The sequence below is a fragment of the Megalops cyprinoides genome, chromosome 12, assembly GCF_013368585.1.
Source record: "Megalops cyprinoides isolate fMegCyp1 chromosome 12, fMegCyp1.pri, whole genome shotgun sequence".
NCBI classification, from domain to species: domain Eukaryota; kingdom Metazoa; phylum Chordata; class Actinopteri; order Elopiformes; family Megalopidae; genus Megalops; species Megalops cyprinoides.
This window is the reverse complement of record NC_050594.1, coordinates 34578740-34605208: the sequence shown is the minus strand read 5'-3', so window position 1 is coordinate 34605208 and position 26469 is coordinate 34578740. Positions and strand designations below refer to the sequence as shown.

Sequence of the window (26469 nt, the reverse complement as noted above, 5' to 3'; positions counted from 1 at the left end):
TTTCTTTGGTTCTTCTTAAGCAGACAGCAAATCATAAATTAACTAAAAATGCAACTTTTACTTCACATATTAGTTTCTCTAGTATTGCAACTCAGTAAGCATCTCATTTATTGTCCTTCTCTCTTGAAAAATCCGAAGAGTCGCCAAACATTTAATTTGTGGCAATTCCGTGGAAAGTGTAGCTCTTATTCCTCTGATAATCTGTGACTCGCCCGGACCTGAGCCATGCAGAGAGAGAGTCGCGTCCTCGGTTCGCTGTAATGGACCTTTTTTTTTTTTTTTTTTTTTACAGCAATGGCGGATCGTGGAGCCTCTCAATAGTTCCCGGAAGTTAGCAGCAAATACTAGCAGCGCAGTTGAGTTGCGCCAGAACAGACCGTTTGTGATGCACTTTTAAAGGGTAAGACGTTAAAGAATCAGATGGTATATTATCAGCACATCTGAATCAAATTAACATGTGCATTAAAGCATGTTAGTAGATTATCCCCCGCTAAATTAGATTTAGGGAACGTCAGATAATAGATTGTTATACAAAGTTAGCAACACATAATATTAACCACGAACAGCCTATTAATATGATTACCTCATCGCTGAGTTGAGCCAATCATTTTTCCTCCTCTCCGTGTCAGTGGGGAAACCGTACATTCGTACTCCTTTCTCCAAGCGATTGGAGCATCCCCATGCAGCACAGCAAACCATGGTGGAGACTATATGCAAGGACAACACGGAGGAAAGGGCATAGCATTACGATATGATTGCTCTTGCCTACCATTCAAGTTTAAGTACATAATTACAAAAAAAAAAAAAAAAACGTTAATATTACCCAGGTAACGTTAGCCTAAAGTATATCAACATGGGTAGGTAACGCTAGCTGTTCACACTAATCCTCAAATAGTACTGAATTTTAATTAAAAAAACATATTGATGTAACTACATACACATGTCGGTGTGCTATATAAATATTGTAAATCAATGCACTAATTTCCAAAAATCGCAGTTCTGTCTCTCTGTATTTACGCATTCATATTGCCCGCCAAGAACTTCTTGGAACTATCTGAAGTCCATGTGAATCACGCGACTCTCTCTCTAGCTACGTGGCTCTGGCCCGCACACACCTCCAACTCGCACGAGAATTGGCCACTGACAGCAGTGGAGATGAGAGCGCGCGCATGAGAAATAATGTGGAGAGGAGGAATCAATCTAAATATAAAATTATTGGTCACATTTCTAAATAAAGGCATAGGGCCTTTACTAATATTTATATATAAATAAATCGAATTTAACCAATGAAAAGATGCTAGAAACAATGCATCCCGAGTTCATCCCAAATTGAATCCGAACTGAACTGAACACTTTTAATCGGGGCAATCGCATCGTGAATTTTTATGCCGGTGCAGCGATGCGAATCGGTGAATCTTACCATCCCTAATATATATACATTTTACACTTGATCGTTGGACTTAATTGGCAACTAATTTGAACAAATGAAGCATATGGACGGCAGTGTAGCATAGTGGTTAAGGAGCAGGACTCGTAACCGAAAGGTTGCCGGTTCACTCTCCGCTGGGACACTGCTGCTGTACCCTTGGGCAAGGTACTTAACCCACAGTTCCTCAGTAAAAATATCCAGCTGTTCTTTTATTAAGTTAGCTAGTGATAGCTAGATAGGTAGCGTATTATCTAGCTAGCAGGTTAATGTCAGTTGCAACTGGCTAGTCACGTAGTTAGCTAGCTGGCACAGTCAGACACAAAGATGTTCATACAAATGTTCTAACAAACATAAGACTATATCCAGAAAATTATTAATTTACTGTACGACTGTGAATAGTGAACGAGTGAGCGATTTAGGAAGCAGCCTGCAAAGTAAGGTTGCTGGTTTTTAAAATGGCTTTTCTTTTCACTTTTCATCTTTGCAACTCTGCATCGAGATTTAGGGAATTATTACATTAAAAGTAACAGCGGCAGTAAAACTGTATTTCACACTATGATGGTTTAACTTTGCAATTAATCCGCGGTTCACATGCGTGCCGAATCGTGGTGGTGGTGTGTGTGTGTGTGTGTGTGTGTGTGTGTGTGTGTGTGTGTGTGTGTGTGTGTGTGTGTGCGCGGGGGGGGGGATCGGGGTCTGTACGGATGACGGATCAACTACGGTCAGTTACACCACTACTCTCCACTGCTCTCTTGTTTATGGTGGTGCACAGTAGGCAGACATTTCTGCGTTATCACTTTCTAAAGTCGTACTTCCTCCCAGGCCCTAGCTCCTGTAGTGTCTGTGGTGCTACACATTGAGTTTCTTCCCAGACACCGTTCACCTCGATATTACCTGGGAACATCACAGCACACTACACCAATGTAGGCCTTACCCCTAATCTCAAGTTCACAGTTTGTTTGCATGTATGAATCATTCTCTGTATGACAACAAAAGTTGCCTAAGGGGATTATGCTGTGAGCATCACAGCTGTCTGGGGTGTTATGTCATGGCGTGTGTCATCATAGGGTGTAACAGTGACCTCAGGTGAACTGCGAACAGTCATCTGACTTTAGAGGGGGGGAATTCCTGGAAAGCTGAGATGAACTCATTCAGTAATTATAAGGAAAGGGACAGTTTTACAGCACTTCATACCACAGCATTTCTTCATTTCCTATTCTAAATCCAGACATTGAGCTCTCCTGAAAAAAATGGCTGTACAGACATTTTGTCCCAATCACTCAATGTTCCATTTTATATAGCTTTCTTAATTCAAGAGGTGCTTTCAGACAGTAAGAATAACCTCTAGCACCCTGACAGGAGTCATCTTATTTATGGACTGGTGCTGACTGTCTCTTTGTTTCCTTGATTATTAGCTGTAAGAGTGAATGTGGACCTCAGCAGAACATGAACCCAAGTCTTTAACCCTTCTCCACAGAACACAAAGAGAACAGAATCACAGTCAAATGCTGACTCACTCTGCCTCTCCAGCAGAATTCCAGGAAAATATCAAGTGTATGAAGACAAACAAAGAACACAACTTCGCAAATCAACAAGAAAATTACTCACCATGGGTGAAGTGGCAACCCAATACAATCTGTATATTTCACTACCTCCTGGGGAAAGTGATTCTAGAGCACAGGCTTGGCTGCAAGGCTAGTACTACCAATACTAGTACTACCAATACCTTCTCCAACGTAGTATAAGATCTATGCTATACTACATGGAAATATTAGAGGCTACACCACACTGTTTTAGTGTAGCACCCTTCATCTACTCAAGGCATCCCACAAGATAAACCACAGACTGTGAAAACTAATCCCCTAACAGGCCTAAGCCTAATTTGTAATTGAAAGGTGTGCCATTTAATCTCTTCACTGTAAGAGTGAAACTGTACCAAACACTCATTCTGGGCCTCTTATATAACACTGGCCAGTTTTCAACAAAGCGTGTTTTAGCCGGAAGACATAATTAAATGCAGAGAACCAGCATGTAGTGTCCCAGAGAGTGGAGGCCAAACTGAGTAATTAAGTCATTTCTTTGCACAAGGCCAAATGCAACAGGACTTACATAAATGCTACAAGTCTCCAAGGATCTGAGAACGCAGAGCCACAAGCACAGGCAGCTCGGGGGAGTGGATCCTCCCCTCTAATCGGGACCATATGGTCAGAAGTGCGACTCATTGGCACCCCATGCAATCCCAGCTCAACCCCCCTCAAGATAGGATGAAAACCAAAGAGAAAGTTCGGGCAACTCTCGAAGAGCCTCGAAAGTGACTCATCAGCCACAGCACGGCTCATCCAATCAGAGGTAGGCGTGCAGTGCCTGGGCACTCAATGACGAGACCACAGCGGACGGCGGGGCCCTTGCAGCCTCGTTGAGCCAGTGAAACACAGATCTGGCCTTTGTTCTGCAGTGGCTGGAAACGAAACAGCTGCCACAGCAAGAGTCAAGGGAATAGGGCAGAAATGCAGGAAGCGCCCATTATTTGCACAAGTTGCAGGATTCTCATCCCACACAGGCCAGGCAAACAAATAATCACCTCAGTCTTAAAGCTGTCAGTTCTAACTGCCATGCAGCGCCACCTGGTGAAAACCAAGTGTAACAAGCAAGTGTACCCTATGGTCACCAGTGATGCAACCCAAGAGGGGTCAGGAAATAACCCTCCATACATCCCATATACATTACAGGCCAGTTGTTCCCTCACTGTACATTACTAGGACTGGAACAACAAGGACCATTCCCTGCTGCCAGTGAAAGCACTGAAGATGGCACATACCCTAGACCAGCGTTTCTCAAACCTCTCCTGGAGTACCCCCTGCCCTGCATGTTTTAGATCTCTCCCTGCTCCAACACAGCTGATTCAAATGATCCACTCGTTATGAACTCCTGAAGCTGCTTAATAACAAACTGATCATTTGAATCAGCTGTGTTGGAGCAGGGAGAGATCTGAAACCTGCAGGGCAGGGGGTACTCCAGGAGAGGTTTGAGAAACGCTGCCCTAGACCACAGACAGAGCTCCTCAGAAACACTTGGCCAGGAAGGGAGCTCTAGTTCTTCTGCTCCTCAGGACAGATCCCTTTACTCTCTCTTAAGCCTGGAACATTGGGCTTCTTTCTGTGGTTGGAAAGCTGCACCCCTGGGCTGGTCTGGTGTAGAGCACCTGTCTGTATATACAACATCCTCGCTAACTCCCTAATATCAGAGTAAATATTTTCATACTCAAAGGTTATATGCAGAAAACAGGCAGAACCTTGACAGTGAGAACATAAATCCTTTCTGCAAGGGAGAGGAAGCACTCTGTCAGGGGACTGAAATTGTCATGATTGTTTGTGCAGTCTGTGATGCGTGAGTAATGACTCTTGTCCAGGCTTCAATGCTTTGCATACTCTGAATATGGGAACTTAATGGGGACGGGACAAATGAGATTGTTTTAGATCCCTTTGGCTCTGGGAGACAAATGGTCCCCTGCTCACAGAAAGACACGAACCCCCCCCAGCAGAGTCTCAGAGACTGAGAAAAAGGTGATCTCTCCTAGCTGATAATGGCGTTAAACATGACCACACCTCATTAAAGCTTGGGAAACACTTCTCTGCGTGTTGTAGGCTAGAAATGCTGCAGTGGCCACATTTGACATTAAGGGTAAACGACATTCATAAGTGACAGCTTGGAAAAGTGTCATTGGTGTACCTTTTACATCCCTCTGTCATAAAGCACTGGCACATCCGCAATGAATCCATGTTTTCTAATTTCAATGATATCCTTTTTTTTAAAAAATAAAAAAAACACCTGTAAAGATGAAACAGGACCAAACTGAATAACAGTAATGATTAAAATGCACAGAATACTGAGCTGATCAATATGATTTTCCAGTGTAGTGAAGGAAAAAAAAGATGAAAGTATTCACGTGAAACTACAGAGACTATAGGACATGCCAAGTTGTTCTGCGAAATTGCTCACTTTCTGAAGGCACTGTTACTGGAACTCCTTTGGAAGGACAGAGAGAGAAGGTGAAAACACAGGCACAGATAATGGCTTTAGTTTGGAGAGGCTGCAGCTTGTCTGGGACCAGACAGTGCAGAGAGGGCTGACCTGGGGAAGAGCTCCAGCAAACAAGCCCATCCCATCCTCAGAACTGCGTGGATGCTGGCATCCTTATCCATGCTGGTGGAGCAGCTGGGCTTGGGGTCATGAGACTGCAGACTCTATTTCCCAGGAAGGATGCTGCTGTTGCACCCTTGAGCAAGGTACTTAACCTGAATTGCTGAAATATCCAGCTGTTCAAATGAGTAGCATGTCAAATGTGGAGTATGCCATCCTCCCTGAATAGGGTGACTGCCAAGCAAATTACCACAGCTAACCACTGTGACCACAGACAGCCCCCTCTCTCATACACACACACACAGCCTGACATCTCTACAGAGCACATTGCATCACCTTAGAATATGAACACCGATGTCTGCAAGAAAGTGTGTTCTTAAGTTACATTTTCTGTCTCAAGAACAAATTCTGTCTTTGACTGCTTGAGGTAATTCAGCATACAGATCTACATACAGTCATCGAGTCCAGGGTACCATGAGAGTCACAGGAAATGCCTTCAGGTGAAGGAGCTGTCAAGGGACAACAAACTGTAAGGAAAAACAAGGCACAATTCCGATCTTCGCAGAAAAGACGTCTTTATTTACAGGAACGGCAGTTGTCAGAAATACGTGAAAACGCACTCTGGGTTCAACGGAGTCAATCTGAACCCCAAGCGCTCAGCGAAAGCATTCTTTATACTGATACAGAGCTTTGATCAGGATTAGCAATAATTAGCATACAGGTGGTAAAATACAGGGGGTCTGGTATTTAGATACTCTTCCCTAGCAAGAACAGTTCTCAATCACCTATCACCGGTTTCTTTAGAAGTATCAACTGCTGCAATGGCTAGCTGCGGTTACAGTGACAATTGACGTCTGTGACCAGAACTGTGGTTACAATAAGGCCATCTAGACAAATGAATACAGGTATTTGCATACCTTAAGTGAGAGGATCTGTGCTCTCTTATGTTACACTGAGTGAGCTGGTTTAGGGATCTGAGCCAAAATCTTACAGTCCCCCCTTTGATGCTTATATGCCATAAATCTTACAAAACTCACCCTCTCACTCTGAGTATGCTTACAACAAACAACAGACAACCCCTGACTTCATGGTCTTCAAAATACTTTTTTACACTATAAATACACTTTATTATTATTTTTTTTTTTTACAAAACACACCACTTTATTTCTCTGCATCTTTTCCACATATCTCTTCAGTCCAGCATAGCCCTTAGTAACATCGCGCAGTGCCCCCAGCATCTGACCAGAGCACAGGGACACAGAGGCTTATGAAATGTCAGGATTGGGGTTCTTCTCCAGGGCATGCTGGACTGAGGGATGGAAATTCTCCACTGGCCAGACCTGGAGTGGGCTCGGAAGTGTCAGGGAGTGCACAGTCTTGTCAAAGCAGTGGACCCATGCATCTAAGATGGAGAGTTTTTTTCAGTTTCAGCTCATGAAATAATCTTCTGCCCAGCAAAATGTCGAGGACAACAAACGCAATGTACTTTGGGAACTTTCCGGGTATCCACCACAAGCAAAGACCAACTGCTTCTGACACCCGATCCTTTCACATTATACTATAAGTCCTGGAATATGACATGGTGAGCAGCCCACACCATCCACTCGGCCACTTCATGCTTACAGGATGGTTCTGAAACATTCCGAAACATGGTTCCGAGAGTGAAGACTTCCCATCAGCCCTTTCTGTCTCAAGCAAAGTTTGGCATGGGCACTTGGGTAGATCACCCGATGTCATTTACCGAAAAAAATGTCAATACAGTCATTCAATCTGGTGTGCTGTGCGAGTCAGAGGACATTGATGCAGTGGCCTTCAGTGTCTTCATTAAAAGAATAACGGTGGTTATTACATGTTTATATCTTAATTGATGGATATTTATGTCAAAATCTACTTAACTGAAGATGTACTATTACCACTTGTAGCTGGTGACGGACAGGGTGGCATCTGTTGTTTCAGAATGTTGGGAGTGCCAGGTCTCCTCCTCTCCCGCTGTCAATCAGTGAGGGCTGCCAGTTGCCGAACCACAGCAGATGCCACATTTCTGTAGGCCTCAGCCTAGAAAGACACGCACACGCACAAAAAATTTCAAGGTCATTTCAATTTCCAACCAGCATAAGAGCCACAATCTGTGTATTTCTACACTTCGAGTTTGTGTCTTTAATGGTACGTTTGATCTCCCTTGAAGACATGATTTTGCATTGTAAAACGGGGCCTGTGCAAAAGGATGATCCACTTCAGCATCAAACATGCCAGGCATCTCATGATATGCAATATCTGGTGCTTTAATGATGTCCCCACCGCCACATAAATGACACAGGAAATCATTTTCTAAACCACTGCTTTTCATAATCAGAGCCACAAGGGTTGCTGCCTTTGCTGGTGTCCTCATCGCCTCATCGAGAATCTGAAAAAACAGTAGGGTCCCAATTAAGTGGACTTGATGCCACAGATTTTGCAAAACTTGAGAAGGTATTCAGTTTTAAATTATACTCAGGATTACTTTCATGTCAGAGAGAAGTGAAAAGCAGGAATTATCTGGTAAAAGCTCTTTTAAACCCACTCTCTGCAGAGCAGGAACAGCTCCTCCTGTCTCTCCCACGCTGTGGTGGCTTCCGCTTACGAGGGGAGTTTGTACTGTGTTCGAGGGGGCGCTTGGCTAATGTGTACTGAGAAACAGCTCACAGGCTTTCCACTCTAAAGGCAGAGCGTTAGGTAGGCATGCGCATGTGGGCTGGATCACATCGTCATCCAAGGAGGACTGAGCGATGGCGATTGCGGGCAGAGCAGCAGATGACGCAGTCTCACACCTGTATGGCAGCAAGCTTGCTTCCGCACCTAAACACAGTGCTTAAAACAAACCGCGTCGGTGTACACCTAACGTCACGAGAGGGTCATCCACAAAACGCAAGCTCTGTGATCACCCTGGATTAGGTATGTGGGCAGGAGGTGTCTAACTGGGGCAGCCCGAGACAGGGTTTTTTGATTTTCATTTTATTGGATGCAGCCATCCAAATGGCGCCTAGACAAGGTGATTCACAGCAGCCATCCATCTGAATGCTGCGGCCAAGATCCATGACACCTTGGTTATGAGGGACGGTGGTGCCATGGCAACTGCTGTATGGGTCCACTGCGGGGCTGTGGCCCATATGGCTGGCCCGGTGTGCTGTGGGCTCAGAGGTGATTGTGCAGCCTGGTCATTACTGGTCAGTTAATGGACCACGGGAGAAGCTCCAGGCGCCCTGAATGGCCAGTCATTTATACTGAATGGCTGGCAGTGAACCAGTGCTCTGTTCAGACTGGAGCGTGGGCCATCCCCCATTTTTATGTGTGGCATGCTGAAATGCACTTTGTTCTCCTTGTGATAATACTGCACTAAGGTGTAGAATGGCATTCTTGCTTCATTAGCCATGTGGAAAACATGTGCATGGTGCATTTTCTGCAGTGCCTGTTCATTTTCCAGACTGTCAACTCAAAAATGCAAAAAGAAATAAATCGATACCTACAGTGCACGCACACAAAATTTTTTTAATTTGCATAAAACTGACCTATTCCGTGCCTTTGAACAAAACTGTAATTGGGCCACCTAATGTGACCACTTTAATAGTATAATGTGAACCAAGTCAGTTCAAGGTCTTAAGAAGCACTCATGGAGAGGAGTCTCTGAGGTGTGGACAGTAAGGCAAAAGTGAAGATTGTTTCAGAGGAATTTTCATATCTAAGAGCACAAAACAGTAGGAGCTGCACATTGCTGCAAAACAACAAACCCCCTCAGAGAACACAAAGACAGCATCACACACACCATCGGCACCTAGCATGATGAACTGGTATGCCTGTGTGTGCATGTGAGTGGCAGGGGGTAGAAACAGTGTGCGTGTGCATGTGTGTGTGTGTATATGTCAGAGGATCTGACGGCATGTGTTAGTGTGAGTTTACACTTCTATGTGAGACAATGTGAGAACAGTAGGAAAAGAGAATGTGCAGTGTGTCTGTGGCAGAGACTCTGTGAGCCCCGAGGGATTAAGGCAATGTCTGTGTGAGGAAGTGCATGCGTGTGGCAGAGGCTGCAGTAGTGTGCAGGAGTCAGGTGTAAGAGGGAGCACATCTGTTTGTGCATTACCATGTGCTACCATATGTTAGCGGATGTTAGTGGTGTATGCAACCTTGCGTTACCCTACATTAGCATGTGCTACTGTGTGTTAGCGCATGTTAACATACAATAGTGTGTGCTATGCTGTGTTACCCTATGTTAGCGTTTGCTACTTGTATCTGTGTGAGTGGGCAGCTGTGAGGAGCCATCAGACAATATGATGCACGAGGGCTACGTAGTTTACCTCTGGGCTATCTGGCGAGGACACCACCACAGGCTGCCCCCTGTCCGACATCTCTCTAATGCTCATGTGCAGTGGGACGTCCCCTGGGGGAAAGAGAGACACAACACTCATGTAAACCCAAAACTTTAGCTCCGTCGTACTGGGGAACCTGAATCTGAGCACTGTCTCCCTGTTTGTTAGGAAAGATCACCACTTTCATGAAAATGAATCCTACCAACATCATTTCACCTCATGGTTCCCTCATCATCAACACATGCTGCTTCACCAAACACTGCATGCACATTTCTGTCTGTATTCAGGTTTGAATTAATCTTGTAAAGTGAAACAGAAAAGAAACTGCAACAAAGACTGCCAGAATGTCTTCAACTATAACTATACTATATATTTTTTTCATAATGGTCATACCCAAAATTTCCACTCCCAGAGTCTGAGCCAGGTTTCTTGCCCCATCTGCCCCAAATATATGGGTCTGGTGGTGGCACTTAGGGCACTGGAACACACTCATGTTCTGCACCAGTCCAAGGACCTGTGAGAGAATATAGACAGGTCAACAGTAGACACAGAAACCCTAGAGTCTCTTCCAGTGGCAGTCACAGCTGAATGCTTAAAAAAGGCAGGCTGCCACATAAGGTAAACTATAATCCATTACATTTTCCTTATCGTGTGAGTGCCCAGCATACACCTCATCACAAATTTACCCAGACTCTTTTGGGAAGGAATGATAAGCATACAACCAGAGGAAGAGTGGATGATACTTGGTACATAAAGGAAGTATAATCATAGAAATGGAGATTTAATAAATGAATGATTTGAAAATTTGAGACTATTCCTCCTATTTGCTTACTAATATACTTATTTTCCAGGTGAGTTCAAATTCATTACTTGTGAGCTGTACTTTTATCAGCTTTGTAATGACTATGATAATATTTGTGATTCTGTTTCAGCAACGCAAATGCGTTTGTCATTCCACTCGGATTGTAGTGAACTGAGCTGACTCATTTTGCAGCCTGGCCCCATCGACCTTTATAAACAGTGTCATTAAGAGATAGGCTGGCCCAACACAGGGACGCTTGTTAGAGGGCAGAGTGCAAACAGGGGTTTAACTGAGTCTCCTGAGAGCTAACACTTGGTCATGATTTCAGCAGCTTTCACCAAACCGAGCCCTTCCTTACAACATGTGTCTCAGACCATGGAGCTTCAATAACACACCTACTGAGTGACTTGTGGCAAAATGACAGTCCACCACTGCATGGCGGTTTGAACTGTAAACATGCTGAGGTGCAGCTGGCCTTAGTTTATACCAGGCCTGAGGTTGTGTCTCCCCACATTAGACCGGTGCACCTTCTGCTATTATTTCTGCTATTGTTGACTGCTATGGTGCCATTATTGTCAAATATTGATTGGTGAGAAAATATAATAAAAATATTAATGTGAAAATCTACCATTAAATCAAAACAAGCCAACGTGGCATACTGTTACTACCAACACCAAAAATGGGGAAAAAAGACAATTACTATGTAATTGTCTCAGTATTGACTGGTGATAGTGTTTCATCAATAAATGTATTTTTTCTGGACACAACTTAATCGTGTGGTCTCTCATTCCCTACACAAAGGATTAAAGAAAACAGGGGGGGCTGGGACATTGGGACTGCATTCGCCTTGTTTCTAGGGCTCAGACTCAGGCCCTGCAGCATGAGGCCCTGGGAACGGACACAAGGCACTGACTGGAAGTCAGGGAAGGAGCCTGAAAAATATCAAAGAGGCAGATGGCAATAGATGAACACTGACAACCAATAGGTGCTTTATTGGGCTAATTAGATAAATGAGAGTGGCCTGATTCTGATCCCAGTGGCAGGTTAAGGTTAAAAAAAGATTAATTAATATAAACAGCAGGAGTGCGGCTGAAGATGGCGACACATGCAGAGACCGCTGGGTTTTATTGAGCAATATGGACAGCCACCTAGCTGAGGCTGTGACAGGATTAGAATGAGATGATTAAGGCTGAAAGAGAGGTCCAGGGAGTGAAATGGATATGGATGCGCTCAAAGAAGATGAGATGTCAAATCACATCAAAATTACATTCCACATTCAATATTACAACTCTGCAAAGACATTCTACTTCATCACTTCATCAGTGAAACTCATGAAATTATTCTTACGTTAGTCCATTTTCCCAATAACTGTGCAAAAATATTTAGATTTGGCTTTGGCCTATGCCACAACATATTGCAAGAGTTTACATATTGCCACCATGGAGGTCTCAAAATGCACAATTTCAGCATTAATGACGTGGAGGACAAACACATATGAACCTAAGTTAAAAGATGTGTATATATGCAAGAGAGGCTCAGGAATAGGCCAGTATATTGGGCTGCAGGGTTGAGCACATGTAGCTCTCCTCACATGTGGCTCAATTCACAGGCTACTGCCTGCATGGTTTTCATGAATGTCATCATTTTGTTAAGAACACACAGATGATGCTAATGGGGACATCCATTGAGGGTTACAGTTATGTATCCTGACCTCACCTCAGCACAATGATGCCACTTAACGGTTCACATCAACTGTGTGCGCCACGGCTTGTCACTTGCACCCTCTGCTGAGAGCCCCAGCCACAGGCTCCTCCTTCTCCTCTACTCTACATGAGGTCTCATCCTCACAGTGCACCCTGTTCCCCTTCAGCTACACCCACTCCTCTTCCTGTTCCACTGTCATTGCCGCTCTCTCTGTACGCTTTAATCATAACCTTACTGAGCAACGGCAGACCTGCCTGGAATCAATGCCTTATTGATGATCAGTGAGTTTGGGATCACCAGATTCATCACCACAGCGTTGTCTTCCGTGATCTGAGCAAATAAGGGGATACCTGGTAACTGCTGACCTGAACATCACTGTGCTTTTGGTGCTGTCAGCTCTCTAAATGGAATTTAGAATTAATTCCTGTAATTCCTGTAAGAATAATCAAATTTCGGCCCTGTTGAAAAAGGACAGCTGAATTACACACTCATCCCACTTGGAAACAGTGGAGGAATTTCTGAGGGCAATTTTAAGCTTAGGAAACAGGTGGTACAGCAGGCAAAAGCCCAGTGCCTCATGAGCCATCTGTGGCCCCTTTCTTACAGAAAACATACTATCTATTCTTAAATAAAACTGCCTGCTATTAGAGCAGGGCGATATAGCCTATAAATAATACCGCAATACCCTGCAACATATGTCTCCATTAAAACATTCTTGTTTATATTCATTAGTGGTTTCTATTGGAACAGTTTTAAACTTGCATGCAAAAAGGGGGAAATCACAACCAAGTTAAATTTAACAAAACAGTATTTTGCTGCATATTTTGCAGATAACCGTTGTTTGTTCAACATCTCCCTTGCAATACCAAGGTAGCACTGGTGGTACCAACTTTCTCAGTTGGTCACACCAGCACATGATTTGGTCGCACCCTTTTTTTGGTACAGCATGGTATTAATCAATGACCCTGCACGCTGATGAATAGTTGTCTTAATTTTTCTACCCTAGTTTTGCATTGATGTAAAGATTGACAGTGACTCGAGACTTGATATTTGCAAAATATTTTAATCTGAACATTAGTTTCCCTCATACCTCAACCACGGGTACTGTGTCAGCCATTGTGGTTGAAAGTAATACCTTTTCTTCTTCACTGGCTCAGTCAGTCTCTCCCTGCCTGCACCTGCACTCTCATCATCAGCTGTGTCTGAGTCGGGAGCTCCTGTTGGCTGTCCCTCTCCACCAGCCTCCTCCTCTCTCCTCATTTTGTTTTTAACCCTTTCGTGCGTATGGTCACACCAGTGTGATTAGCCGTTTAGCGCGTATGCTAAAACCGGTGCGATTAGAACACGACATTGGGAAAAAAATCTAGCTAATTCTAGCTTTGAGGATACAGCGATTTAACATTAAAAATATAGCAAATGTGGCGGTGAAAACTATAAGCTTCATAACGCTAATGAAAACATAATGAACCATGTAATGTAACGCGCACTACATAAAATAATGTAACCAGGGGTACTGGTCTAGACTACGCCACCTTGGGAGTTATGCCCAAGGAAATGGTTATTACGATACTGCTTATTCCTCACTCAGGTCCCCTTAATTGAATAAAGTCAGCAGAGTGTGGATTCAAAGAAAAGTTTATTACAACCCAACAAGACAATCCATAAAAAACAAATATAAAAAAGTAGTGGCACTAGGGTCCTTCAGGACCACTGGAGGAGCCACTGTCTGCGTGCAGGTAGGAGCTGACCGCTGGGAGGGGTACTCACGACACCGGAAGTGGAAGTGACACCGCAGACATTCGTGATGTAGGGACGCAGACACAAACAAGCACAGCAGAGAGGTGAGTGTCAAAAAAAGTGAAATTACCCACACACACACACATACACACCGCATTTATGCAAAAGACGACCACTTCCTAATATGCCGCTACCGCCTCGAAGCCCGAACCACGCACAAATAAAAAGGAATAAAATGAAGCCAATTAATCAAACAGTAAAACCAATTAAAACCTGTCGATAAAACAGCTAACTGCAGTTCGTCTGTTGTGTTGGACTAAAGCAATTTGGTTATCAAACTTAAAAAAAATTCACAATAAGATTTGCACGGGGCACACGAAAGGAAAGTAAAAACCCGAAGGACAGGTCGCGCTGAATATAGCTAGCTAGCAAGCTAGTTACTGTAACACAGCACAATCTGCTACCACAGGCAGTACATACACACACTGGGGGACACTAACACAAGGGAATTATAGACGTAGGCTACCCTGTGCAATATACGGTAACGTGTGTTACACAATAAAACAAAATTTAAAACACAATACAAACACAATGGCAAAACAGCAGCCAGCGATGTCCTATAAGGATCACATCATAATTAGTACACGTAGGCACTGTAATAACAATACCTCGGGAGCCGAATGCTTCCCTACTTTTACCGCAGACAATAAAAGTTTAAAACCAGTACCTTAATGCACCATGAAGGCAGATATTATTAGCCAGGCAGCACCGCTCAGTCTATGGCCACCTACAAAACAGACAGCTATCAGATCTGCAACAAGTATAAGTGGCGTGGATGTCCACAGTTTGAAACCTACCTCCAAGACAGCAAGGAAGTTACGCATCACAGAAACAGCGAAAGGTAAGGCTTTTCTCTTGCTACCAACCATACAGTGTATTTATAGCCACTCACCTTGACTGACTTGTGTGTTAGCAAACCGGGTAACAGCTATGTTGTCAGACCTGCATAGCATGCTAGTTAGCTTGTGTGTGCCAGCGCATAGAATGTATTACTAATCCTGCTACAATAAGTTACGTGCGAAAGGGTTAAAATAATAGGTACCACTTCATCTTTGGAACGCGGTAACAGGTAAATGGATTGTTTTGCGCGTTTCATCATCAGTGCACGTGTACAGGCAGGGAGAGTGCAGGTAGGGAGAGACCGACTGAGCCAGTGAAGAAGAAAAAGTACTACTTTCAACCACAATGGCTAATGCAGTACCCATGCTGGAGGGGCATCAAAACAGCCTAATCATCATGCACTCACACGAATGCGACCACGTGAAATTTTAACTCACACACTCTCAAAAAATGATCGCATATGCGACCATTTTGGTTGCAGTCTGGAGCCCTGGATACCCAAACCACTGCCAGACAATGGATGCAGTGCCGTTTCTTTTCGGTACCAATTCATCTGCCTCCATCTTCTATTACCGTTTCCAAACTCAGCATATATAAACTTGTTTTGGCGCGCCACTTCTTTCGCTCTCTCCAGGCTCTTTCCCTGTTCCCTCCAGATACAAAAACACACATCTCACCTATATATGTCACACACACTCGCCCAGGAGAGTGGTCTGGATGGGTGGGTGATTGTGTGTGACGTATGTATGTGATTTTTTTTCTATTTGTGTCTGTGAGAGGGAGAGGACCATAGGAGAGAGCAAGGGAAGCGAAACGCCAAAGCGAGTGTCATGCCAACAGCTTAAAAAAATTACGTAACAATTTGTACTCGATGTTCACGATATAGTCATTTACTACATCCCGCGTAGAACAAGCTGCGATACATCCAGTATATTCAATATATAGCCCACCCCTAGCTAGCATGCTATTTTACATGGAATTCTGTAGAATATAACTGCATAGATACTGCACAGATGGGACTTTATTTTGGTCCAACAATTGAAAAATCCATTTAAGAACAACTGAGAAACTTCAGTGCACAGGAAAACTCTGCTCTGATTCTATGACCTGAGAACAGCTGTCAAGCAGGCCATGCTGATGACATACAATCTGCAGCCACAAATCATGAGCAAATCCCACCCCTTTCATTGCACTTATAGCACAAAGACAAGGCCCTAAGCCATGCAAGGACAGACATTGAAAGCCTACAGCACATGACTGACTAAACTAGAATAGCATTGTTGTCCTATCTGGATGTTCAGTCATCCAGAACTAACCAATAAAAATGATTTCACCTACAATAATTAGTAATAAGACACTATCAAGAACTTAAATAGACCATTTGGGAAAATATGGACATTTTCCTGTGGCAGTATTACAGAATAATGTTTTCTCCGGGAAAGTAAAAACTACATACATTGCTCTGAGCCCTATTATGCTAAAAGCCTGCAGTTTGGAGACCCACTGAAATGCTTTGGTTTAGCTGATCAGCACAATGTCAGAATCACTCGATCAAATGTTTGGAGTCAGCAGATACACTTTTCGACCTTCATCTCTACACAGTAATTCCATTTTCACAGTGGATGGTGGACCACTGGCTGAAGCTGAACCTGGCTAAAACTGAGATGCTTTTCATCCCATCCAAGTCCTCCCTGTTTCAAGAGCTCTCTCTCAGCCTAGATTCTACAAGCCTTACAACCAATACCACTGTCAAAAGCCTTGTTATAATGCTTGATAGCCAACTGTCCTCTCAGGTTGCAACGATGAGTTGGGCTTGCAGATCCTTCCTCTACAACATCTGAAGAATCCACCCCTATTTCACTATGTATTCAACACAGCTCCTCTTTCAGGCCCTGGTCCTCTAACGACTGGAATACTGCAATTCCCCCGTTGTTTCCCTTCCTGGCCGTGCAATCAAACCTCTACAACTAATCCAAAATGCAGCTGCACGACTTTACAATCTCCCTAAACGTAGTCAAGTTACTCCCCTCCTCATCTCACTTTATTGGTTTCCTATTATTGCTCGCATCAAGTTCAAAACCTTGGTGCTGGCATACAGGACAGTGAATGGGACGTCTCCCTCATACCTACGACCCCTCTTCAAACCCTATGTTCCCTCAAGGTCACTGCACTCTGCACCTCTACAGGGCAACTGACTGTCCCGACCTGATGGGGTGAATCTTCTCAGACATGATCCCTGTCTGTACTGGTCCCGCAGTGGTGAAATGAACTCCTTACAAAGGTTAAGACAGTGCAATCGTTGGCCATCTTCTGACGCAAACTGAAGACAGACGTCTTGCAGACTGCATCTTGGTTCCACTTCTATCCCCACCCCTTCTAGCATTTGATGTTAATTTTACGTGTACTATTGTGATGTATTTTGATTTTGTTTTCTAGGGACTGTTGTATCGTAGTATACTTGGCTTCTGTCAGAGTGCACAAGTTAACTTGTGGTAGGACTTGAATAATGTTATGCTCCCACTCTCTTTTCTGGGAGTGTTGTTTGCCTGGTCTGACATTGTTGCTCGTTTAAATTGAATGCCTACACTTGTGTTCTTTTGTGCTGGAAGTCACTCTGGATAAGAGCGTCTGCTAAATGCATGTAAGGTAAATGTAATGTAACCTACGTATTTTGCACAAAGGTCCTGCTGTCCACTTCATGGAATGATGCCAGTCTTGGGATGTACTATTTCCCTAGAAGTGCATATAATTACAGCTCATGAAATATTTTAGCCAACAAAATGTCCCTATGTTAATGACTATGTTAGCTAAATGCCAGTGGGCTAACCAACCCACCAGAGATGCACACTGGGAAATATTTCACAGTGCACATAGGTGAGCGCAAATGAATATGCACTGTACTACAAATCACTCAGGAAGTGTGTAAAACTTGGCAATACAAAGCATATTATTCCACATTTTAAGGGGAGTAAGCTTAAACCCTAAAGACTAGCTATCACGCAATCTACTGACTTCTGCTTAGCCAAACGCTGAAAATGTATATCGATGGATGCATTAAATACGGTCCACAACATTAGTGTGAGAGGATCGGTTGCATCGTTTTGTCCTGAACTCATCAAAAAGCAAATAGACATTTTGATGGCAGAGAGGCATCAGCTTGTGTCATTGGCCAGGCAGTAGTGTTTTACTGCGCCCATCTGAACCCAAAAGCACTGTAGAGACACATAGCCCCCAGAGGAGAATAATGAAAGGCCACTGGAGAACCCACAAGATGCAGAACTGAGCAGAATGAATGCACGGACATTAGTGATGTGTAGCTTGTGAACGAACGAATCCTTTTGAACGAATCTTTGAGGTGAACTGAGTGTACTGAATCCCAAGTCTAAAAGATTCGTTCCTTCCTCTTTGCAAACATGCGCGCTGATTAGCTGGAATAGCAGCTATAACTCTCCCTCCAGTGGGTATTAGATATGCGGTCTGTCCACGAAGCAGCCTACCACAGACTGTTGACAAGTTCCTCAGTTCACCAGTTCCTTTGGACTCCAAAGATTCACTGACTATGAAGACCTGGTGACTACGTGTTGCCAGAATCGCTAGTTCTCAGTATAGCAGGCTTGGGCTACATCCGCCATTGACTGTGACGATGCCAAAGGAATCAGAGCGCTTCCGTGACATTATTATAGGAATTAAAAATATTATTAAATATTATTTCGCTCATCTACCTGGAATATTATTTTGTATTTATATTTTTAGCAGTAGCATATTTTTGGTGCGCACAATGTATTGCAGTTCTTGTTACACAACTGCAATTTTACATAGAATACGATTTATTTAATGTTGACATCACATTTCTTATTAACGTGAATAAAGTCCTTATTAATAAATAATAAATCAACTGATAGATAAATCAACATAGTAGGCTACAAAACAAAACAGAAATGTGATGCATAAGCCTATGCAACACATTTGTGGCGTACTATGTCTTCATTAACAACAAATAAAAATACGACATCACTGACTAGGCCTACAAGTATATTAAAACGTTTGGGCTCAGTTAGTTCAAAACTTGTAAAACGAAGTTATTCTCTTTGGATATAAGCGTGGCTCTTTTTTCCTCAGTGCTTTTTTTTAGTTTTAGCAAATGACATGTACTTAGGCTATTATACGCGTTAAAATGTGGGGTTCTATTACCTTCCTAAAGACAAAGTATACTTTGCGGCTGCATGGTTGTTTGAATAGCATGGTGCAGTTTCACGTAATGAATGTTACCATTTAATTATTATTAATTTCATTGACATTTGGTTTCACACATGCTGTTTTGCCGCAGACCCGGCTAATAATGGGCATGATGTTTGGAACAATGTAGAGTAACTTTTAAAATGCAATAAAACAAGGCTATTTACAGATTTGTGTATGCCGCCCGACCGGATATGGAAATTAACGAATCAGTGAGTCAAAGATTCGAATCATTTTACTGAACTTAACAAAAGGAACCGAATCACTAAAAAGAATAATTTTGAACACCACTAAAGGACATCCTGGGAGATTTTCTGCTCATGCAGGGAGAGCCCCCCAAGCCTGCTGGCCTCAGCCTGTCAGCTCTTACTAGTGGGAGACAGTAGACCAGATTCTCTATTCATTGGAACATATTTGTGCGTACAGTGTGCATATAATCAAAATGACAAACATTTTGGAATTCATCAATTTCTTATTACCTGGAATTTGGTCGTATGTACGAATGAATTTCACGTCTGCTCCAGACCACTTGTACCACATACACAAGTACACAAATTTCAGCAAGACAACATTTTTGGCAGTTCAGTAAAACTCTACAAGTATCAAATTTATATGTGTACAAAAAGACCATTTGCAGGTCATATACATCAAAACACAACCGAACTTCTAATAATCAAAAAATATACTAAGCACTATCAGAGTGCACTATCAACGTAAGAAAAGGCTGGAAGATGTCTTTGGACACAGCAGGTGGCACAATTTTGTACACAGCAGAGTGTTCAGGATGATGTTGGTCTGCTGTGTCCACAACAATATGGCCATGAGACAAGACATTTGATCACCACCTGACCCATGGGAATGAAAGCAAGCTTGTTTCAGAGAACAGGGCTATGATTCAGAGTCACATTGACCTGATGAGTCAACTAAGCCGTTTTCACATATGAACACCGGACAAGGTCTGGAGAATCAGGTCCGGAACTTGGCCGGAATTGCCCTTTCACACATGTAGCACACAACAGGAGATTGTCCGTGACAGATGCATGCACACCTACTGGAAATACTCCGGTTTGGTTTAGGTGAGGGGCGGCGCCTGGGTAGAGCGTGCAGGAGGCAGAACATGACGCAAAAAGTACTGTGGCTTCCCTTTCAGAGAAAGCGTTTGTTTGTTTGCTTGTTTATTTTTGTCTTTGGCACAGACTGGCAGCAACAATATCCTTCCTTAACCACCTGCCCCGTCATTCTTCTCCCGGTCGTGTCCCAATGTGTGTATGTGCGTGCGTGTATGTGTGTGTACTTCTGCATGTTGCATCACGCTTCCTAAAATTAAAATAAAGCTGTTTCTCAAAGCTGGTAGGTGCACTGATAACAAAAGGGGGAGACTATTTGTGGCACTAAGGTCCTCTGAATCCTAAAGACACAGAATATGTGCAGCAATTAGTACTGTAGACTTTGTTGACCCCCATTTGGAAGGATTTTCCCTAGCAGCCTGGCTATAACTGATACAAGGATGTAGGCAAGTCATTCCTTTACCACTTCCTCTATAACTGGATTCAGAGCATTCAAAGCAGCTGTACAATGTTGTGTGTCAGATGCCAGGTTAGCCAAGGTTGCTCTAGTGCTCTGGTGTGTTGACTACAGGTACAGGTGTCACATAGCTGGCATGTTTTCCCTTGTTGCTTGGTGACAACCCAAAAACATGAATGCATTGAGGAGGATTTCACGTGATACATTAGATGGAGGGTTGATCAGATAACCATCTGATTTATTTTAAGTAATGCAGAAAACATATTTTTTGCATGGTGCAATAAATGAGAAGATCTACATCTGTAAATTCATTAAGAGTGTTGATTCAATCAAAGCAATATGAAAAGAGAGCTCTGGGTTCAAATCCATGGCCTCTCTTTATCATTGTCCAGACAGACACTTGTACTCACAGATAAAGCCAGTCCTGCAGATTCTAGCAGAATACTACATTCCATATCATGCTATCCACCCCCATACACTACAAAAATGCAAAAAACTTTGGGAGGGCTTACCGGCACATTGACCTTGCGGAACATCTCAGCCCCTCTGCGGGCATCCAGCAGAGCAATGTCTTGGGGAGTGGACACGATCACAGCACCTGGAACACAGACTAGTCATAGATATGGTCTAAGGGGTCAGAGGTTATTTCCTCCTGACAGCTGTGCTGAACTAACAGAACTGCTGTGCCAACCAGCGTTTTCTCAACTGATGTCACAAATGCTTATGGATGTATGCTTGAGGAGAGAAAATAGCTTAAACCCCAAGAATAAAAGCAGTGCTTCAGCAGTAAGCAATGATCAGACTTCGTTAAGTTCAACTTGCAATACTAGCCCACTTTAGAAGGGCACACACTGGAAAACATGTTTGCATGTTCAGATCATAATCACACACACAGACGCAGGGAGAGCAGGCCAAAGCCTCCATCCACAACCTCACATACCCTGCTTCATGCTCGCAGAGCTGATCTAGTCTGAGCTGTGGAGCACATCTTGCCCCACAAACCTCTGACCCCTGGGCTCTCTGGGGTCTGTCCCTCTAATTGGGTCTCAGTGCTTGGACTATTGGGAGACTCCAGATATTAATTGACCCCTTTACTGGAGGTCTACGATTCACCAAATTATGAAAGCAATTATTTTGTTACTTGATTGCCCTACTTGACCCTGGCAGGCTCCTTGTGATGTAGACTCACGTGACTCTGAAGACCAGACGGTCTGAATGTGATGAAACAATGTTACCACTAGGTGGCATTACGTCTGATACAACAGAAAATGGTCTTGTGAGTGAGGTCAGATAAAAATGAAAGAGGCAAACCATTTAGTTCTCATCATAAGCCAGGTTAAAAAAAGTCCTCTGTGGATTTACCTTTTTACTGTTCAGTACCAACTTATGGAATGGTAAACATGTTGGACTCCCATTACTGTGGGGGAAGGATTAGAAAAACTATTTAGATTTACACAACACTTGGGGAGGACCTAAATCCAACACAACAGTAAGGAATGGGATTTAGGTCCTTTTATTGCAGCAGATTTTGGGATATTTCTTAAAGGAGGGGCTGGGCAGCTCCAGAAGGCAGACACATAAAAGCATTCATAGTCTGCTGGCTCGGCCTCTTGTTTCACGTTCGAGATGGCCACTGGAATGGCAAGAGGACCTTGAGCAAAAGTGTCCTCTGGAGAACAGACTGACTCAGTAATTAAAAGCCTGCCTGTGTGTGAAAGGCACCTTTTTGGCTCAGCAGCCAGCCCTCCGGGGGTGGGAAGATGCCAGGGTTTTTCACTGAGACAGGAGGAGTGCAGCCAGGGTACAGTTTTACGTATGCACGCTGGGGGGCAGCCATCACAGTCTCTTGGGCCCAAGCCAGGGGATTTGCATGCTTGAATGTCATTCTGTCCCAGATGGCACCCTGCCACTTCTCAGGGACTGCAGGACAAGTGAGTGGCCACTTGGCCACTCTGCCCTGTGCTGGACAAATGTGGTCAGTGTGAATGATCTGGATTCAGGCACACAATACTGACTACAAACAGTTTTGTGCTGCTGGGAACGGGTGATCAATTTTCCTTTTCCATGGTGCATAATGTTTTGGATGTGTCATCCACTGGTTGGACCAAAGGTGTTACTGTGCTATTGTTAGAATGAGACTTATTATTATTATCACTGTAAATGACTCCTTGGACCGTGCTTGCATTGAACTTATTCAGAAAAGTGCCATGGGTCTGTAAATATAGCCAATTCTACCCCAGTAAATGCATCCAGAAATTGCCAACACTGCCCTGATAAAATGGGTGCAAGAAACTGTTAATGCAATTTCTAAATATTGATGGGGCATTACTTTAACTTGGTCAAGGAAAGGAGTGACCCCTACTGGCTCACATTCAACACTTCCAACAGCAATCTGGTCTGCTGTTCAAGTACTAATCAAGCCCTGACCCAGATAAATCTCAAGATTTCTAATGACCCAAGAAAGGACCAGCTCTATTCCACTAGGTGTTGTTTCACAATAAACTTCACACCAGTAAAATGCATCAGACTTTCAAAGCAATAACACTCTAATACTGCAGCTCTCAAGTACATCTGATCAGACCTAAATCACTACAGAGAAATAATGGTGATCAGATCAGATCCTGCAACATGTCAACAGACTACTATTCAGCTGGCAGAACAACGTGGGTGTCAGGGACTGAAACCTGGGGATTTACCTGCGATTGGGATGTTCTGTGTGATGGACAGCTGTACGTCTCCGGTCCCGGGTGGCATGTCGACGACCAGGTAATCCAGGCGACCCCAGTCAACCTGCACAAATAATGTCACATTGTGGAGACCCAATTTCAAAATGAAAGATGGCATATTCCATAAACATGGAAGACTGGTGGGGTGCAATGACAGGCAACATTATTGAAATCCATAAAAGCTGCAATTTAAATTTGATTCATCATCATTGTGTTTCTGAACAGCAGTGCCATGCCAACAGCACAGCCATCAAGCTCCACCTGCGGAAGACCCAAAACCATAATGAGGACTGGATAAATACATCCATATCTGAGATCAGCAATCATTAATTTATCAACTGATTGCTACCATACACTAAACAAACGCCCTCTCCCAGATGTCCTTCATCATGGATAAATGATGCAATGCTGATCTCCTCACCTGCCTCAGCAGCTTCTCTATGGCAGACATCACCATCAGCCCTCGCCAGACAATGGGTGCTGTCTCCTCCACCAGGAAGCCCATGGACATGCTGGACACGGAGGGGACAGTGAGCCAGTCAGGACCCTCTACTGTCCCTATCCAAGCCATTCTCAAAGCAATAGATACTCACCATGGTATCCCAAAATTCACCAGCGGCCTCATGAGGTTTTCTGTGGAATGGCAACAACAGCAATAATGTTTTTCATTCTATAGTATGACATATGAGCGACTGGAAATTAAAACAAGGAAATATCACATTTTCATTAACTGGGAATGTTTCTCTTGTTTTCAGGTTCTCAGTTTTGTACTGAAAAATGTCATTGTCAGCAGTGACAGTCTTTTCAGAAACAAAACATGTGACACTTGCTGTGTTTCACTCTCAACCCCTCACCAGCTTATGAGTGAACAGGGAGAATGTTTTTATATAGAATCTGACAGAATTCCTCAACTGTACTCTTTAACAGTTATGGGAGGGATTGCGTAATATAAAATGGAATGCCTACAGCATGCATGAGTGGGACAGAAGCAATCGCAGTCAAACCTACTCTCAGTGAGCTCAGGGTTCCCCTTCAAGTTCATCAGTTTGGGAACTGAAGGCCCATAGACATCAGCATCCAGGAGCCCCACTGTTTTACTCTGAGAGAGAACGATGGACAGAGAGAGACAAAGAGAGTAGGAAAAGACACTTTCAAAACAAACATAACAGGCCACCTCTTAAAAAGTGCAGGTCAAACACTTATCAACAGCAACAGATACACCCTTTCACAGTCCTTTTCCACATTTAAGACATAAGAGGAAAAGGAGTCCAAGAGGAAACCAACAAAACCTGAATCCATTAAACTCTGCATTAGAATGTCACAACTTCGTTGAGCGGTTAATTAATCCCCCTTTCAAAATGTCTTGAGACATGTCAGAAATAATACATCACAGAAAATTACCGTATTATTGGCAGAAAGTCCCAGAGCCAGGTTCACTGTTAAAAAAACAGAATGGGGTTAGCCTAAAATATATCCTAAATGACTGCATTAACATTTGTCACATTTGGCGTGATGTATATATTGCCTAGTTTACACTTTGTTTCCATCACACCTGCAACGTAGTTGTAATTACTACTTCTTGGGGTTAAAAATCCAGGCAGGATGGAAAATAAATTCAAATCAACCTTACTGAAAATTTTACAAGCCAAATGCTGGTGAATTAAATTCTTAATATATCCCACCTGTCAAATATAAAACTATGCCCATAACAACTACAGTTAGAGTTTTATTAAAAAATGTAAATAATAAACCATTATTCTGACGCCTTATTTTTTTTACCTTCTTAATCAACGTTGGTATAATGGCATGAATGCTGCTCTTTGAAATACCGGTACGCTAATTTCAATAAAATATGCACATCTGAATAAAATTAAAATAAAATAAAATAAAATCCATATCACTTATAAGACTGCACATATAATGTTGTACTACATAATGTACAAGTGTATAAGTTCTGTCTCCTTATCTCTCGATAATACGAAGGGTTTTTGATGGACCCATAGCCGCGAAGAAACCAGCTAGACGTTAGCCACTGTATGGCCTCTGCATGGAAAAACATGCTACGGATCAATTGAAAAATGTAGCACACCTGCAGTGGTGGACTTCCCCACTCCGCCCTTTCCCGATGCAACGACGATGACCTGCTTGACTCCTGCGATCGGCTTCTGTTTGGGTAAGCCTCTCGCCATGTGCTGCCGCTGCCTCTCCTGCAGCGACCTGTCAGCAGCCCCTGCCGACTGAGCAACATGGCAACGTCAGCAAGCTCTCAACCTAGAAGACGCCAACAAATCTATCGCCTATTATTCAAATATTAGCCAAATATTCAAACGTTATCCTGTATCTCGATGCCAACATGTCAGCTGGTAAAAAATAGGAAGATATTATCTATTGATTATATAGCTTGCTGAATAGTTGTCAAGTGTTGTACTGTCAAATATAGAATCTAGACTGTTAACGCTGACTTGAATGTGTACCCAGCTACGTTGTAAAAATGTGTAAGGTCTATCATACGTTGGCTAGCTACTTAGTTGGCTGCTGTGCCGAGATCGATAACTAGCTAACGTCAGCCGGCTAGGTATCAAGCTCCCAAGATAACATGCTAGTTCGGAAATGTCAACTCACCTTGAGACGAATGCAGTGTTTAGAGCATACCGGCAAGTTATCCCTGACCCTTGACAATACATTTGTACTATTACCCAAGGTATATTTAAATACTTGTAACAACCAACTGTAGTTTCTTAATGCCATTTTAATCCACGTAGCTGTTTTGGTAACAAAACGGGGAAATAATAAAACGAGATTGGAATTTCTTACTGAACGCAACGGAAATCCATTGGCTCTGAACCATCACGTTGTGCTCCTAAGCCAATAACAATCTAAGTCATTAAGTGTTGTTGAATTGAAATACGCAGGGTTTGTTGGCGACTT

At 43.2% G+C, this 26469-nt stretch overlaps 1 protein-coding gene across 2 annotated transcripts; it reads right to left on the bottom strand.

Annotated features, from left to right (window-relative positions):
* Window positions 1-6135: 6135 nt before the first annotated feature.
* On the bottom strand, window positions 6136-26402 carry nubpl (nucleotide binding protein-like). 2 transcript variants are annotated; one of them, XR_005005363.1, is made up of 12 exons: window positions 26164-26402; window positions 25631-25778; window positions 24943-24977; window positions 24550-24640; window positions 24135-24174; window positions 23963-24053; window positions 23512-23605; window positions 21328-21413; window positions 10306-10426; window positions 9901-9983; window positions 7483-7624; window positions 6136-7388 (listed from the first exon to the last, which is right to left on the bottom strand). XR_005005363.1 is itself a non-coding variant. In XM_036542574.1 (11 exons), the coding sequence occupies exons 1-11, from the start codon at window positions 26287-26289 to the stop codon at window positions 7562-7564; spliced, it is 978 nt and encodes a 325-aa protein (XP_036398467.1). In that variant the 5' UTR covers window positions 26290-26402; the 3' UTR covers window positions 6136-7561. The 2 variants fall into 2 exon arrangements, 1 of the variants encoding a protein (XP_036398467.1); XM_036542574.1 differs by having other exon boundaries at window positions 6136-7624.
* Between the last annotated feature and the right edge of the window lie 67 nt (window positions 26403-26469).